Source organism: Myxine glutinosa, unplaced genomic scaffold (genome assembly GCF_964187855.1).
Source record: "Myxine glutinosa unplaced genomic scaffold, kmMyxGlut1.1 SCAFFOLD_3346, whole genome shotgun sequence".
NCBI classification, from domain to species: domain Eukaryota; kingdom Metazoa; phylum Chordata; class Myxini; order Myxiniformes; family Myxinidae; genus Myxine; species Myxine glutinosa.
Genome location: NW_027619439.1, coordinates 23,603 through 42,228, shown reverse-complemented (window position 1 = coordinate 42,228; position 18,626 = coordinate 23,603). Strand labels below are relative to the sequence as shown.

The 18,626-nt window shown below is 43.8% G+C and overlaps 1 protein-coding gene across 1 annotated transcript in view; it reads left to right on the top strand.

The window, feature by feature from the left end:
• The first annotated feature begins 11,321 nt into the window (after nucleotides 1-11,321).
• The window catches only part of LOC144889381 (nuclear RNA export factor 1-like), a 28,178-nt gene continuing 20,873 nt past the window's right edge, over nucleotides 11,322-18,626 (top strand). Inside the window, exon 1 of the mRNA XM_078769604.1 lies at nucleotides 11,322-11,773. Within this exon, the coding sequence (XP_078625730.1) occupies nucleotides 11,722-11,773 (52 nt within the window). The 5' untranslated portion in view covers nucleotides 11,322-11,721. The remainder of the gene's footprint in view (nucleotides 11,774-18,626) is intronic.

Genomic DNA, 18,626 nt, shown 5'->3' with positions numbered 1-18,626 from the left:
GTGTGATGTCTACTAATGTCCTTGCAATTGCATTCAAAAAGTGCGTCGATATCTCAATGTACAAGCTCATCCATGATGAATTTCATCGGGAATTTGTAATTTGTTCAGGGTGCTGGCGATAGCTCGCCTACTCTTCGCGAAGGACACCATGGGAATAACATCCACTACTAATGCCAGCAGACGGGGCACCTAGTTTGACATCCATCTGAAGGACGACACACACATTGATAAATCATCCTGCCTGTAAAACACCAAGATGATAATATTTAGATGGGTCGGGAATCAAACCTAGGCTAGGCAGCTGCGAGGTGAGTGTGCGTACCTTTAGGCCATCCTGCCTACCCTATTTCCTTTTCCGAACCTAAAGAAAAACATTTCCGTTACCCATTCTCTGCTCGCTTTATCCTGCACCCTGTATCCGCATGTACAACTCATGTGGTTTCTGGTTTTTGCCTCTATCCCACGCTGAGAAATCTTTGCCAAGTAATTGGCAAGCCGAGGATGTTGTTGAACATTCCACAGTAGTGCATTGTTTATTATGAACTCAATCTTTGGTGTTCAGAGATCCTAAACAGCAGCATCTATTGGAACCCAAAAGAGCCGAGTCGTGATCGACTTGCTGGGAATTCATTAAGGGACAATGGTGAATCCGCGCCATCGGTCGTTTGTCCCTGCGGAGATAATGGAATTGCCATGGCAACAGCATCCTCTTGATACTGCACTCGTTCCCTTTCTTTTAATTCCCCAACACTGCATCAGCCCACTCATCCGGATCTGGATACTATAATTTAGTCATTATTCATCGTTGGGAGATGGGGCTAAAAACGATACGTAGCACGATGTCTCAACAAGTTGTGGCCGGATTATGATAAAACTTTATCGAAATAATGTGTTGACATCTTTGTACCATGGACGTGGTAGTAAATTAAGTTGATTAAAATATATAAACTCCAAACTTGGGTTTTCTGTTATGATTGTCATCTCATCCCCATCCTGACCCACAATCTTTACTACTACTCCCATTAACCCTTTTTAGCGCAACCCTCTTATTGGGAGGTTGCAGACTTTCTTTCCTCCTCTCATCTGAGTCATCTCTCTCCACTTTTCCCATTTGGTCATTCCCTCGCTTTTTGTGGCCAATTGTTGTCTCACCGTCAGTCTGTACCCTCCATCGCATTTCTCTTCCATGAGCGTCGATCTTACACACAGAGAGAAAGTGAAACTGAAAGAGAAAGAAAACAAATACAAGTAGACAAAAAACCCCATAAATATTGCTTTTCCCTTTTCCTCAGTTTGATTTTACAAAACCCACTTGGGTAAATGCTCTAAATAGACATTTCAAGTAATTAAAGAGCATTATCCATGCAATTATAATACCTTATTATACAATAAAACTTGCATAAGAAGGTTTGCTTCATCGCTTCATTGCTTTTGAACATGGGACACAAAGTATGAGTGCTAATAACAGGGTGCAATGTGAACACGATAAGCCAAATGTCACTGGGTATCAATCTCGATATCAGATGCAGTGTATCTCTTTAGATTTTTGGTTAGATTCGCGTATCTTATAGGTATCAACCTTGACATATTGTGCAGAATTTCTACAGTCTCGCCGATAATTGTGAAATAGTTTTGAATCAAATCGCTCAAAATGGTGGAGTGGTTCATTGGAACGGGTCGATTATAAAGTTCCAGTGGCTCATGACACTCAAAAGCACCCTGGAGTGGTTGGTATAAATCACAGCTGTTCTTTGCAGCAGCAGCAGCTGCTGTCCATCCGGCTGCACTGCCTGGAACAGGTTATAAGCTCCACTCAACGGAAAGATGAAGTGCATTTTTCTTGAGGAACCTGTGCGATGTCGTATGTTTTCTGATTGCCTGCGAGATGGGAGCGAATGAGGATTATACGGGGTGGAGTGCAAGTGGAGGGGAAAGGGTTAAAAGTCTACCATTTGTGCATTTGCCATGAATCGGCAGACCTAGTGGTGATTCACTCACTACCTTAACAACTACATAGGTCAAAGAACACCTTACCCCACGCAGCGTTTAAAAAGAGACAGGAAGGGCCTTTTGAATTCTTGCTTCGTGTTTCCGAGCACGATCTATATTTCCCATGAGCTGCAATTTTTGTCTCCCCTACACTGAGAGCTTGAGCGGCAAATTTGATTGGCTGAGGAGGTGTAAAATGGCTTAATATGTTGTGCCAGTACTGTTTAGGTTTTGGAAGTGCCAACAAGCTGATTTGTTTTCTACAATGTTCAAGTATATAATTCAATTGGAATAAAACAAAGGTTTTAAAGGCTGTAGAAAAAAACAAAACATTTTTTCGGAGGTTTACAGCTGTTGATGTAACATATTTTACACCACCTTATTGAACAGGTTACATTAGTTATTTTTGCCTGTTGTTTGTGTCCTTTATGATGTCCTTAATAACAAGAGGTTTCCTGGTTGGAATGATTTTCAATTTTGTTTGACCGCCAGGCAGGCAGACAAACTATAACAATCATGTTACTCTGTGCTCATGAGAGTTCCGGGCGAGATTCCGTACAATTTGTCAAATTCAGAGGTAAAGTGCGTACAGTCAGACCCCGACATTCGTGGCCCCAAAGTTCACGGGTTCCTCATATTCGCGTTTGATAAAATTCGACTTGCTTCGACACTTGCGGCCCTGTGTCCCGTGCATTCGTGTTTTTTGTCGGAAGCAAAAAAAAAAAATTCCATCCCACCCACGGACGTACTTGGTACTTGATTGAATATCCCTTTTCACCTATGGGTAATGATCTCAGGTTAATATTGTTAGTATTTTCTGTTCAAGGAAAAAGCTTGATTCACAGAGACGATCGCAAACTCTCCGCACGGGGAGGAATGGCAGGGGAAAAGAAGCGCATGGGGAGGAAAGACAGGGGAAAAGAGGATTATAGATGGGATATGACGTCAGGAGTGTGGTTGCTTGGTTTCTTAAAATATATATTTTGTCTTTTATTTTTAATCGGAAAACCGCTATTGATGATTTAATTATACAGAATATACAGACTTGGCATTTAATATGGAATTATTTTTTTTCCTTGACTTGGGTTTACTTTCTTAACTCAGTATGTCAATCTGGTGAGTTTCTTTTACACTTTGGTGATTTATTTGTTAAAAGAACCATGTCACTGATTGTCTGTCACAGCAAGAAGTCAACATCAGGATTATATCACAGGTGGCGTGGCAAAATGTACGGACAGGTGCATTTGACGACTGGCTTCACAGTCGGGTATACAAGGGTTGTTGCGTTCTGTATTAGTGGAAAACAACTGCTGCACGTCTCCAAAAGTTATTGCCGCTTCCTCTGGAGATGGTCTGTCAACTCGACAATGCTGTTTGTCATGGAGTGGTGGCTTTACGAAATTACAGCATGAAAGAGTGTGCTATTGCTCGGCAGTATGGCATCACTCAAGGTCAGGTGTCAAAGATCCTGAAACGAAATGCTCAGAGGGGTGTCCCTACTCCAATACCGAGGCCAGGACGTCCCCGCAGAACCACAAGAAGGGATGCACCGGTTCGTCCGCAATGGCCGTACCAAGGCAGCTAATCGGCTTAGGGCTGAGTGGCAGCAACTGACGAATGTGCCTGTATCCAGAAGGCTAGTCAACCAACGACTGGGTCAAGCAGGCTATCGTGCCAGGCGTCCCCTGAGAAAGCCACGCTTGACCAGACAACACCGCCAGCGCCGATTGCAGTGGGCCAGAGAGCACCGTCAATGGCAGCCAGGACACTGGAATCACGTGATCTTCAGTGACGAGTCTAGATTTCTGGTCTATCGTCAAGATGGCCGCGTCCGAGTGTGCAGACAAGTGCATGAAGCCGACAACAAAGATTGTATAGTGCCAAGAGTCCAAGCTGGAGGTGGTGGGGTGACCGTTTGGGCTGCTTTTCATGCAGGGGGAAAAACTGACCTGGTTGTTCTGAATGGAAACCTGAACCAGTTCAAGCACAGGGCCATTCTGGAAGAAACATTGCTTCCATTTGCTCATGCAGCCTTTCGAGGAAACTTTGTCTTCCAAGATGACAATGCACGGCCTCATCGTGCTCGCATGATCCAACACTTTCTTGCTGACCGTGGTGTAGAGCATATGGAGTGGCCTGCCATGTCCCCGGATATGAATCCGATAGAGAACTTGTGGGCAGAATTAACGCGTCAAATCGACAACTTGGACCAGCAGCCGACCTCTGTGCGTGAATTGCAGCAGGCTATTGTCACTGCATAACAAGCAATTCCTGTCCAAACCTTGGCAAATCTCATGAACAGCATGCCTCAACGTGTACGTGCTCTCCTGAATGCTCGTGGGGGTTACACGAAGTACTGAACTGTAATTTTACTGTCCGTAATCCCAGTCGTAATTTAACTTTTGTTTAAAAATTTTTTGGCTAATGTGCAAAATAAAGAGATACTTCTGGAAAACGTACAGAAGTTTAACAGTACTGTCCATGAATTGAGTTCGATATCAGTTTACATCACTCTCAAGGATCAATTTATTTGTTTCGAAATGTCAAATGTGGTTTTTGTTTCTTTTAAAGGTCACATTAACAAAATCTAGAATAATTTCAACATAATTCCAATGAACTTTTGGTTCTAAGACATCTTGAAAAGTAAGTTCACCCCCACAAAAAAAATATTCCATATTAAATGCCAAGTCTGTATATATATATTGTTTAGTTTTAAGTCTCATGATTAATTTAGTCGGCACACGATTAATGTGTAACTCTCTCCTCTGTAATGTGGTGTAAATCTTGCGCCAATCAGCGAGGCTGTTTCATGGAACGTAAGTAAAAGATTCCCTTTATTTTGAATCTAAAATCCACATCCTCAGCTTGATGGAATACTGATCTCCCCTCTGGGCTGGTGCTTCTGCCTCGCACTTAGCTCGGCTTCACGCTGTAGAAACCGAAGTTTTTTTTGAATCATTGGAATCTCCCGCGATTAAGCTGATTCTGAGGGCCTTTCACTCTCACCGCAGGCAGGTTGGTGGTCTTTGTCTTCTACCCACTCCCCTCCAGCCTAGCTCCCCCAGCTCTGTCTGTGCTCTGTCCCCCAAATATTCCTTCAGGACGCACAAGACCTGCCAGCAACCCTCTTCTGGTGAAACTGCCAAAATCAAGACTCTCTACTCACCTTCACTCCTTCATTCCTGTTTTTTCCCGCCTCTGGAACAAACTCCCTCACTCTCTTCAATCCCACTCCTCCCTTCAGGTCTTTAAAACAGCTGTTCACCACCATCTCTTGTCTACCCCCATCCAAAACCTTGACATTTTCTATCCCCGTTAATACACCCCAAATCCACCTTTTTCAAATTCCGTCTTCTTTCCTGAAAGTTATTGTCGTGTCCATCTTATTTATCCAGTGTACCCCGCCACTATCCTCTCCCTTCCACAGATCTCCCGTTGTCCCTGTTCTCTACTGTTGTTGCGCATCCCTCTCTCTCTCCCCCTATTGTCTCCCACTCCCTCTATTACGTTATATGTGTTCGCACTTACACGAGCCTCGACTTAGTATACATACAAAAAAAAAATGAAATTCCAACACAAAGCTGTGATACTGGTACGTTTAAAATTATGCAATTTAAATTCAACATCTATCTTTGCTAGATAATACAGTATATACTGTATCTTCTTATATATAATATATATACCGTTCGTTTTCAATAAAGTAACATGACACTCTCAGCAAAAGAGTGAGCTAACTTTTTGGAATTTTAATTGAAAGCATTCAATGAAAACTGTAATCATGTGCATTCATGTTCGTAAAATTTTAACATTTTTCTTTATGAGAAAATATTTCCCACCAGCTGTGCACATAACAGTCGAAGTGTCACGCATAAAACCACTTCCAGCCATGCATAAACCCTTTCCCACCAGCTGTGCACATAACAGTCGAAGTGTCACGCATAAAACCACTTCCAGCCCATGCATAAACCCTTTCCCACCAGCTGTGCACATAACAGTTGACGTGTCACGCATAAAACCACTTCCAGCCATGCATAAACCATTTCCCACCAGCTGTGCACATAACAGTCGACGTGTCACGCATAAAACCACTTCCAGCCATGCATAAACCCTTTCCCACCAGCTGTGCACATAACAGTCGAAGTGTCACGCATAAAACCACTTCCAGCCATGCATAAACCCTTTCCCACCAGCTGTGCACATAACAGTCGACGTGTCACGCATAAAACCACTTCCAGCCATGCATAAACCCTTTCCCACCAGCTGTGCACATAACAGTCGACGTGTCACGCATAAAACCACTTACAGCCATACATAAACCCTTTCCCACCAGCTGTGCACATAACAGTCGACGTGTCACACTTAAAACCACTTCCAGCCATGCATAAACCCTTTCCCACCAGCTGTGCACATAACAGTCGACGTGTCACGCATAAAACCACTTCCAGCCATGCATAAACCCTTTCCCACCAGCTGTGCACATAAGTCCACGTGTCACACATAAAACCACTTGCAGCCACACATAAACCCTTCCCACCAGCTGTGCACAAAACAGTCGACGTGTCACACATAAAACCACTTGCAGGCACACATAAACCATTTCCCACCAGCTGTGCACATAACAGTCGAAGTGTCACGCATAAAACCACTTCCAGCCACACATAAACCCTTTCCCACCAGCTGTGCACATAACAGTCGACATGTCACGCATAAAACCACTTCCACCAACACATAAACCATTTCCCACCAGCTGTGCACATAACAGTCGACGTGTCACGCATAAAACCACTTCCAGCCATGCATAAACCCTTTCCCACCAGCTGTGCACATAACAGTCGAAGTGTCACGCATAAAACCACTTCCAGCCACACATAAACCCTTTCCCACCAGCTGTGCACATAACAGTCGACATGTCACGCATAAAACCACTTCCACCAACACATAAACCATTTCCCACCAGCTGTGCACATAACAGTCGACGTGTCACGCATAAAACCACTTCCGGCCATGCATAAACCATTTCCCACCAGCTGTGCACATAACAGTCGACATGTCACACATAAAACCACTTACAGCCATGCATAAACCATTTCCCACCAGCTGTGCACATAACAGTCGACGTGTCACACATAAAACCACTTCCAGCCACACAAACCATTTCCCACCAGCTGTGCACATAACAGTCGACATGTCACACATAAAACCATTTACAGCCATGCATAAACCATTTCCCACCAGCTGTGCACATAACAGTCGACATGTCACACATAAAACCACTTCCAGCCACACATAAACCATTTCCCACCAGCTGTGCACATAACAGTCGACATGTCACACAAAAAACCACTTCCACCAACACATAAACCATTTCCCACCAGCTGTGCACATAACAGTCGACATGTCACACATAAAACCACTTACAGCCATGCATAAACCATTTCCCACCAGCTGTGCACATAACAGTCGACGTGTCACACATAAAACCACTTCCAGCCATGCATGAACCATTTCCCACCAACTGTGAACATAACAGTTCACATGTCATGCATAAAACCACTTCCAACCATGAATAAGCCATTTCCCACCAGACGTGCACATAACAGTCCATATGTCACACACAAAACCACTTCTAGCCACACATAAACCATTTCCCACAAGCCACACACATAATAGTTATAAAAGCATCTTCCATGCGTCACGCAGAAAACAGCTGACATGCCCCCACCAATTCAACTTTTGCGGGTGTATTCGCAGATTTTGTGGGCATATTCATATATGCCATATGGTATAACGATACGGACTCAGAAAAGACACTGAATCAGCCCGCCACCTGATTCACACTGTGAGGTTAGACAAAAAGTGGACGCAAGTATCGTTGTTCAAACACATCCATGAAGCTATGACGGAGTCGTACAAGCTGTCCCGGTCCAAATATCACAAAACCGCATTTTATCACCGTAAGAAAATGTACCAGAGTGGTTTAAACGTTAATATAAGGTTCCCCAAGGCAGTGTTCTGGGCCCCGTGCTTTTTCTGGTCTTCATCAATGATCTCTCTGACTCTCTTGAAAATCCTCTCTATCTCTTTGCTGATGACTCCACTCTCTGCCGCTCCATTCCTCTTCCCTCAGATCGGCAGTCTGCAGCCTCCTCACTCTCTGAAGACTTGGACAAAATCACAGACTGGTCAAATAAGTGGAACATGTCTTTCAATCCTGACAAATCTCACACTCTTACTATGTCTCTCCGAAAAGATTGACTGGACAACCCTCCCATCTACTTTCTCAACAATCCTCTCCAAGAAGTTCTGTCGCTCAAGCTTTTGGGTCTCACTATCTGCCATGATCTTTCTTGGGAAAACCACATTTCCAAGCTGGCCTCCAAAGCCAGTCGCCGACTGGGCATCCTCCGTCGTGCGAAGTCCTTCCTCGGCACACCTGAGCTCCTCACCACATACAAGGCTTTCATCCGCAGCTCAATGGAATACTGTTCTCCCCTATGGGCCGGTGCTCCTGCCTCACACCTAGCTCGGCTTCACGCTGTTGAAACCAAAGCTTTCAGAATTATTGGACTCTCCCACGATGAAGCTATCTCTGAGGGCCTTTCACTCACTCACCGCAGCAGGTAGGTGGTCTTTCTGTCTTCTACCGACTCCTCTCCGGCCTTGCACCCCCAGCTCTCTCTGTGCTCTGTCCCCCAAATATTCCTACAGGTCACACAAGATCTGCCAGCAACCCTCTGATGGTTAAACTGCTGAAATCTCGGCTCTCTGCTCACCTTCACTCTTTCATTCCTCTTTTCTCCCGCCTCTGGAACAAACTCCCTCACTCCCTTCAATCCCACTCCTCCCTCCAGGTCTTTAAAACAGCTGTTCACCACCATCTCTTATCTTCCCCCATCCAAAACCTTGATCTTTTCTACCCCCGCTAATTCACCCCAGATCCACCTTGTTTGAAATTCCAACTTCTTTCCTGGAAGTCCCGGCAGTGTCCATATGTTTTATACCTCTCCCACCGCCCCCTTCCCATGCCCCCCCCCCCCCCCCCCAAAGCCCTCGCCCTCTCTCAGATCTCTCGATGTCTCCATGTCTCTCGGTCCCTGCTCTCAAATGTTGTGTTTGTGTCCTTCCCCCTCTCTCCCCATCTTGGCTACCGCTCCCGATGTTATATGTTTTATGTGTCGGTTTGTCTTTCTGTGTGATTCATGTTCGCTCTTTCACGAGCCTCGATCTTGTATACAAAAAAAAAAAAAAAGTATCCCAAATCTTTAAATTTATCCCTTTGAAAGTGCAAAAGCAAAACAAAACGTTTTTAGACATTTTAAAAAACGGCTGAACTGAGATTTAAAGACCGAAAAGGAGGACATGTCCGGGAAAAACCGGACATACGGTAAGTCCACTTAGCCCGGCTTTCCGCTTCGTGTGCGTGGGGTAAAAAAGTGATTCCAAAGATGGCTGGATCTACATTCACTGGATTTTGTTAACAAGATCCAAGGCTTGCAGTTCGCCCACATGCACGCTCACGGAGGTGGATACTTTGAGACACGGTAGATCTCCGTTCCATCTCCCGAGGCCCACCCTCTTGTGGGGATGGCAGGCAAAAAAACCTTACATGCATACACACATACATATATCATATATGTGCGCACACACACACAAACACACACGAAACGCGCAACTTATCTCTTTCACGAGCCTCGATTCAGTATACAAAAAAAAAAAAAGAAGGCATTACAGGATTTTTAAAGGAGATTGGACTTGTGGATTGGGTGTCGTCCGTCTGTCAGTGCATGCGTGCATCCGCAACCATATCTCTCGGACATGTATTGACCAATTTTGTTCAAACTTGGCATAACGACAACACATGATGGTATACATATGCACATAATTGTGTTTCACGATGCACTCAAAGATGGCCGAATGGTGGCCATTTTAGTTGAAAAACACCCAATGTTGAACACGTCCTCAACCATTTTTCTGACATGCATTTTTCAATCTTGTTCAAACCTTGCACTCAGATAATGAATGGAGGCTTACATATGCACGTCATTTCTTTTCAAGATCAGATCCAAGATGGCCGACTGGCGGCCATTTTGTTACTTAGATGTGTCCCCAACCATTTATTGGGCAAGCAAGGACCGATTTTGTTCAAACTTGGCACAAAGACAATACATGATGGTATACATATGCAGAACATTTTGTTTTGTAATCCGACCAAAGATGACCGACTGGCGGCCTTTAGCTCTCTGTACAGTAAAGTTGCTAAAAACCACGGGGCGATTACATTTTATGTATTTTTCTCCCTGTTTAATTACGTTTCTTCCGTTGTTTGGACGAACGTTGATCTTTTTTATTGTTTATTCACTTGAGAGAAAACAGGACGCCGACAAAGTTTGTATGCGTTCCCATTGATCCGCTCAGAACATTAACATAATCTTCGCTGTCTGAAGCGGTTCGCCACGCCCACTCGCCGACAACTTCCTGTATGATTTAAGAGTGGCTAGTTTGTTTGAAGGTTCATCCCTCATGACTCGTTATATTTGTCGGTGTGTGCTCGCGAACCGAACTAAATCTTTCACATCGTAGTGATTGTGATGGACACTTGGACAATCCACAGACAACAACCAAAGCAAACCAGTGGAGAACCATCTGACCTTGAAATATCGCGATGCGCGAGAACGGGATTTGATAATTATAAAAGGTCAATACAAATACGAAGATTGATAGAGATGTAATAAAGTACGACATGCAGGTAGTAAGACACCAACAGATTCAAAAGTCACGTAGTAAACGAAAGCATAGATTTTTTTCCTTTCTCAACAGAGACCGCGTGCCGCGCATGCGCAGCTCATACCCATGTCGTCGCAAGTAGGATTCGGAGAGCTTGACTTGTCACAATTACTTAAATCCAGTAAAATGAATATAGTACCGACATTAAACGTTCTAGACTCTAGAGAATGTCTGTTAGAGACGTAATAAGTCAAAGTTAAATTGAACTTAATTTCTTCAAGTGAAAAGTTAGACGGTGTATTGCAAAAGCGAGCTGGTTTGTGCTTTGAAGCAAATGTAATGGGAAAAATATACAATTTAACTATAGCAATAATATACTATTAGGTCTTGTAAGATCTCTCTAACAATGGTTTAGTTATTTATAATAAAATATAATACTCCAGCTGTTGAAGTTGTCCTTCCGGTTCGAATGTATAACGTCCCGTTTCGGGTGTTCGGGATCGGGTTAACCTGGCATCCCCAAGACATATGCCTTTTAAAGGTATTTTGAGTGAATGGGTTGCGAATATTGGACTTTATTCTGATCCTTAGGGATGAGTTAATCCGGCTGTTCCAGATAACGCGGGAACGTTTGACGATTAATAAAGCATGCTTCATAGGACTGGTCGGGGAGTCTGACAATTGAGAATATTGATTTGATTTATTATTACCGTGTTGGAGGAGATTCGTGGTACTGCAGTAGTATTTTCATTTCGTATATTTATGACGTGCTCAGAGTAAAATCAATTTGCTCGATGAGGTGATAGAAGAAGAAGAATAAAAACAAATAGAAGAAGAAGAAGAATCAAGGTAAGGGAAGTCTCGACGCGTCAGAGTCTCGCGATATTCTCGAATAATTGTGGCGTTACTTTGGCTTTGTACAACCTTCGATGGTGAGATTTACAACCAAAAGCGGCCAAAAATAAGTGTGTTTCAGAGAGTATAGCGAGTGGTGTTAGAAAGCGAAGCATGTCGCAAAGGTCCGAGGATGACCAGTTTTATGACGGACGCCATTACAGCGGTAAGTAGTAGTGTAATGCGAATCGTACCGTCTGCGTGGTTTTATTGCATGATTGTCGCGGCGTAAATCGATGTACACGAAATTTTGACACAGGATGAGGCCATGCCCATGATGCCTGCGTTCTACCAATTGAATGTCAAGTGTCAGTGTTAGTATGTTTCACTGTGGGGAGAGGAGAAGTGACGGTGGGCCAGGTACGGAGGCCTCAAGGTGTTGTCCTCTCTTTTGAATTTTCTGTTTGTTGTTTGGGATGGTGTTGGTGACGTTTCTTTATACTATAGCCTGATGAATGAACAAGCAATGACGACACAGTCACCTTTTAACTACCCTGTCTGTACCCTGTCCCAGACATCAGGAGCGCGACGAATATCACCCATCCACACCTGAGCTACATGTCAGTCCTGCCAATGTCCATTTAACCCCTCTATCCTTAATGCTTCCAGGTCCCGATCTAATTCCGTTTTAAACTCTTCTACTGCTCCTACTATTTCTGCTGCCACTACGTTTCCAGGGAAACCAATTAATGCATCATGTACTCTGAGTGAAAGATCACCTACCTTAGCTTAAGGTAGTCCGACCTAACTCTCTTTACTCCCAGGCTATGGTCCCTGGTCCTGTCATTGTCCCTTCTGCAGAAATAAAAACACTCCTGCTCTTATTTTGTATATACCCTTCATTATCTTGAACGTCTCCACCAGATCGTCTATAGTTTTTCTCAACACACCTGAGTGAGGACATATCACCTGTCAGAGGGTGCGGCAGAGACTCAATTAATCCCACGGTTACCGAGACCAAAGGTATGAGGAGTAGCTGAAGGAGATAGGACTTTTTAAAATAAAAAAGGAGGTGATTATATAGGGGGTTAACCCATCCCCTTCCCCAATCCCCCTGCCCCCCTCACCATCTCCAATGATTGGGTAACTATCCTGACTCCAACATGAGTTACTAACCTATCCTGACTCCAACATGAGATGTTAACCTGTACTGACTCCAACATGAGATGTTAACCTGTCCTGACTCCAACATGAGATGTTAACCTGTCCTGACTCCCGCATGAGGTGCTAATCTGTCCTGACTCCAACATGAGTTACTAACCTGTCCTGACTCCAACATGAGATGTTAACCTTCAACATGATATATTTACCTGTCCTGGCTCCAACATGAAATTTTAATGATATCCGTTAACATCTCGCTTGTCTGTTCTGCCACCTCCATCGATACACCTGTATTAATATTATCTGTCCCTGGAGCTTTACCGTTAGCTTTCCTAACTTTATTTATTTCTTCCGCTCTTACCTTGAACCTCTCCTCAACCCCTAGATAGATTATCTGTTCCTAGTAATTCTTCTGGACTGTTCTTTTGTTGAAGCAAAATAACTCTTTGATCCTGCCGTCTCACTTTCATCACTTGCTAATCTTCCTGTACTGTTCGATCTTTCCTTCAATGGAGCCACACTTGTTTTAACCTTCTCTGTACCTGATTTTACCTCACGTGCACAAGGCGAATAGCAGGGTTAAGCAATTGGTTCACTCTGTCTACCTGTCTACAAACATCAGATCATCTATCTATAATTCCAGTAATCTCTGTCTGTCTGTCTGTACGTTTGTTTGTCTGTGACCGCTGTTTCTCGACAACCACGGGTCCGATATACTTTTAACTTGCCAGGTATATTGCTGGGGACCCGAGGATGTGCCTTTTCAAGGTTTCATATTAATCGGACAATTACTTACCGAGCTATGTCCAAAAAACGATTCAACCAATCAGAGAGCAGCGAACGATCGCGTGTGCCGGCGTTGCGAATGGACCAAACCATTCCATGTAAATAGAGGGGGGGGTTCTGTGGTCGTTGCGAATGGACGAAACCATTTCATGTAAATAGAGGGGGGGGATTGTCACTGTACTCGCAAGCCGTTCGCCGTTCGCTTTGGCGTTGCGAATGGACCAAACCATTTCATGTAAATAGAGGGGGGGGATATAATTTTAGATAGATATATAGTACGGGCATATATATAGTACGGGCATGCCCTAGTCTATCTATAATTCCAGTAATCTCTGTCTGTACGTTTGTTTGTCTGTGACCGCTGTTTCTCGACAACCACGGGTCCGATATACTTTTAACTTGCCAGGTATATTGCTGGGGACCCGAGGATGTGCCTTTTCAAGGTTTCATATTAATCGGACAATTACTTACCGAGCTATGTCCAAAAAACGATTCAACCAATCAGAGAGCAGCGAACGATCGCGTGTGCCGGCGTTGCGAATGGACCAAACCATTCCATGTAAATAGAGGGGGGGGGGGGTTCTGTGGTCGTTGCGAATGGACGAAACCATTTCATGTAAATAGAGGGGGGGGATTGTCACTGTACTCGCAAGCCGTTCGCCGTTCGCTTTGGCGTTGCGAATGGACCAAACCATTTCATGTAAATAGAGGGGGGGGATATAATTTTAGATAGATATATAGTACGGGCATATATATAGTACGGGCATGCCCTAGTAATTATAAACATCAGTTTATGATCGAGGAACAACTTTATTTCATTTTTGTACATGAATTGGAAATCAAACCTGCCGTTTCACCGTACTTTGGCTTTAAATTCGCCCGATCGCACAAGCGCAGAGAGGAGCGAGATTTTTTCTTTAACTCCGGCCTGTCTGCTGACGAAATGCAGTTTGGATTTATGCCAGGAAGAGGAACGACAGACGCGCTTTTTATTGTGAGGCAGTTGCAGGAGAAGTACATGGAGAAGAGGAAGAAGTTGTTTCTTGGGTTTGTTGATCTGGATAAAGCATTTGATAGGGTTCCACGTGAAGTAGTGACATGGGCATTGAGGAAGTTAGGAGTGGTGGAATGGTTGATCAGAGTAGTGAAGGCAATGTATGAGAGCGCGCGCACACCTGTAAGGACGAAGGACGGGAACAGTGGAGAGTTTGAGGTGAAGGTGGGAATGCATCAGGGGTCGGTACTAAGTCCACTACTATTTGTAGCTGTGATGGAGGTGCTGGTTTGGAATGTAAAGGAGGGTTTACCGTGGGAGTTGTTGTATGCAGATGATCTGGTGTTGATTGCGGAAAGTATGGATGGACTGAAGGAGAAGATGAACAAGTGGAAGGAATGTATGGAGACAAAAGGTCTGAAGGTAAATATCGGAAAAACGAAGGTGATGGCAAGTGGTAAAGCATGTGGTGAGGTGGAAAGAACTGGGAAGTGGGCGTGTGCTGTGTGCAGGAAGGGTGCCGGAGTGAATTCCATTCAATGTACAATGTGCGCTGAGTGGGTTCATTAAAAATGTAGTGGTCTGAGAGGGTCATTAACCAGTGTGGCAGCTACATTCAAGTGTAAGGTGTGCACAGAGGGAGCTGCAGATGGAGGAAATGTGGTGTTGGATCTTGGAGACGGCGTGAAGCTGGAAGGTGTGAAAACATTTTGCTTCCGAGGAGACATGCTGAATAGAGAAGGTCGATCAGACTCGATGACGGTTGCGAGAGTGAGATGTGCATGGAAGAAGTTTCGGGAACTAAGTGGCGTGCTGACGAGGAGCGGAGTGTCGTTGAAGTTGAAGGGGGAAAGGTGTATGCTGCATGTCTGAGAAGTGTTATGATTTATGGGAGCGAGACATGGGGAACTAGCCAACTGGGTTCGTTTGTCGATCTTCCCTGAGATCAGGCTCGAAAGCGAGATTTGCCTGAACTGAAAGACTATTCACAGTATTTTCTGTTCAACTCTTGCACATGCTTTGATCCTAATTTTGTAAAAATTGAATTTACATTTGCCCTACCCTCCTACATGCTGCCATGTTTTCTAACAACCATTGAAATGAACGAAGGCTGGAAAGGGTGGAAATGCGAATGGTTCGGTGGATGTGTGGAGTATTGTTGAGAGAGAGTGAATACCACCTCTAGAGGCCATTTTTCCCCGCAAAGCGGGGGTTGGCCTTTTTCGGGGACTGTGGTTGTTGTTGTTTTTTGGTCCCCTTTTTGAAGCAATGTTTTACGACCGGATGCCCTTCCTGCCGCCAACCCTGTTTGTCGCCTTTTTACGACACACAGGGAATTACCAGTGAACTGGTACTCAATTTGCCGACCTCGGAAGGATGACAGGCTGAGTCAACCCCCCTGGCGTTAATTCAGCGATCGACCGGGATTCGAACCCAGGATCCTTGGATCCTAAGCTGGCACCCTAGCTGCTAGCCCAACACCAGGCTCTCTGTTGAGAGAGAGTGAATGATGAAGACAAATGATGAATTGACAAATGATGAATGAATTGACAAATGATGACTGAAGACAAATGATGAATTGCGAAAGATGATGGGAATAGAGCCTGTGATGGATGCTGTGAAGAGAAACAGGTTGAGATGGTTTGGTCATGTGTTGAGGAAGGATGAAAGTGACTGGTTGAGAAGAGTGATGGAAATTAATGTAGAAGGAAGTAGAGGACGGGGAAGACTGAGAAAGACTTGGCTTAAGGTGGTGGAAGAAGAAATGTGGGCAAGGGGGTTAACAAGGGGAGATGCAGAAAATAGGGCAAGATGGAGAGATTGTCATGGGGCCCGCAAGGCTAACCCCCGCTCTAGCAGGGAAAATGGCCTTAAAATGCCTGTTGTTTGTTTGCCTGTCTTTGAAGTCAAACAAAGTTAAAAATCATTACAAACAGGAAACGTACTGTTTTTCAGGATGTCATAGACACAAACAGGCACGAAGAACTAATGTAATGTGTTTAATGAGTTGGTGTAATAGATGCTGCATCAACGGCACTTAACTTCCCAAAAAATTTTTTATACAACTTTGAAATCCTTATTTTATTTCAATTTAACTACATACTTGAACACTGTAGAACACAAATTGCCTTTTTGCCACTTTTAAACCCCTCCCGTTTAGCAGTACTTGGACAAAATATTACGGCATTTTACGTCATCACGACCAATCAAATTTTCCGCTCGTAGACCCTCCCGATGTCCATGTTTCTCAAGACTGTGTGGGGTGATGTGTTTTATGAAGTCTCTTTTTTTTGTATGGAATGAGTGCTTTTCCACATCCTTGATAGTACTTACCATACCTTCCTGGTCTTTTTCTGCCTCTCGCTGTATACCTCATTGTAACATACCTACCCTGTCCACTCCATTTGCTCCTTGAAGGTTGCCCATTTCCCTGATGCTAAATGTCCGACCGTTAGTTTGTTTTGTCCCAACCTAGGGCCTCATAACCCTAAAGCCACCTCTCTCATACCCGAAAACCTATCTTTAACCACCTCTCTCATACCCGAAAACCTCCTCTCTTTAACCACCTCTCTCATACCCGAAAACCTCCTCTCTTTAACCACCTCTCTCATACCCTAAAACCTCCTATCTTTAACCACCTCTCTCATACCCGAAAACCTCCTGTCTTTAACCACCTCTCTCATACCCGAAAACCTCCTATCTTTAACCACCTTAGGCTATGAGCCAGAGCCCCCAAATTTGACCGGTCGGTACCATACAGATGGAGTAAGGCTCATTGTGATTTTTAGCAAGATATATGTCCCTAGATATGAAAAAAAAGTGATAGCAGTGTATAACTCTCGGCCATCTCTGTGTTATCACCCGAAATATTATTATACGCCCGCTTCGCTTCGCCAAAAAATGTGATATTTGCTAAAATTGGAATAAATATGTTTTTAAGGACCACAGAGTGCCGAGATCGAGATCGAGATCGTATTTGTTCGAGAGATCATGATAAACCTAGAGTGTGGAGCAAGTTTGCATGCATTGTGAAATATAATGTAGCTGATGTTACAAACCTACTTTAGGATACTAGCTAATACCAAAAATTACACTGAGATACCAAAAGTAGTAGACGAATAAACCTAAAATGTTCAAAAGCTATGTTTCGTTCCAAAATATCAAAATTAGGGGGTATGGTTGAACATATTTTGAACTTTGCCAAAATATGTGCCCCAAACAACCACCATATTACAAAGTAATGATGTATTCCAATGCAGTGGTTCCTTGCGAAGATTTTGAGGGGTCAAATGTTACTCTGGGAGTTTTCATCTTTGAAATATTGACAAAAATGTACAATGTGAATTCTGAACTCGAAGCGATTTCGACCACTTTTTCACTAAATTTAACATATTTTTTGTCATTATATCAATATTTTAATAAATAACCCCCACAAATGTTCTATATTTCTTTTACTATATTAGTTGGCATCCAGTATGCAAATTATTGGCACTCTGTGGTCCTTAAAAACATATTTATTCCAATTTTAGCAAATATCACATTTTTTGGCGAAGCGAAGCGGGCGTATGATAATATTTCGGGTGATAACACAGAGATGGCCGAGAGTTATACACCGCTATCACTTTTTTTTCATATCTAGGGACATATATCTTGCTAAAAATCACAATGAGCCTTACTCCATCTGTATGGTACCGACCAACCCCCTTGGCTCATAGCCTACCTCTCTCATACCCGAAAACCTCCTCTCTTTAACCACCTCTCTCATACCCTAAACGTTTGCCTTCCTGAAATCTTACGACTTAACACGGTGAACCAAAAGTGTTACTTCTAACAGAATCCTAGCACACACTATGGGGGGGGGGGGGGGGGCGGGAGCGGGAGCAGCCCCCCAAAATAGGTATTTGCTTTCTTCTCAGGCAGAATTGACACACGCAATTTCGATGAATCTTTACCACAAGCTTCATCACCTGTGATGTACCAAAATTTGTTCAAGGCATTAGAAAAATTGTGGTCTGAGGAGGTTCATGGGGTTGGGGGGGGGGGGGGGGGGGGATTTTTTTGTTTGTTTGTTTAAAGTCTTATGATTATGTTAGCATGATTCTATATGCTGCCCTGTTTTCTCGCAAGCATTGAAATT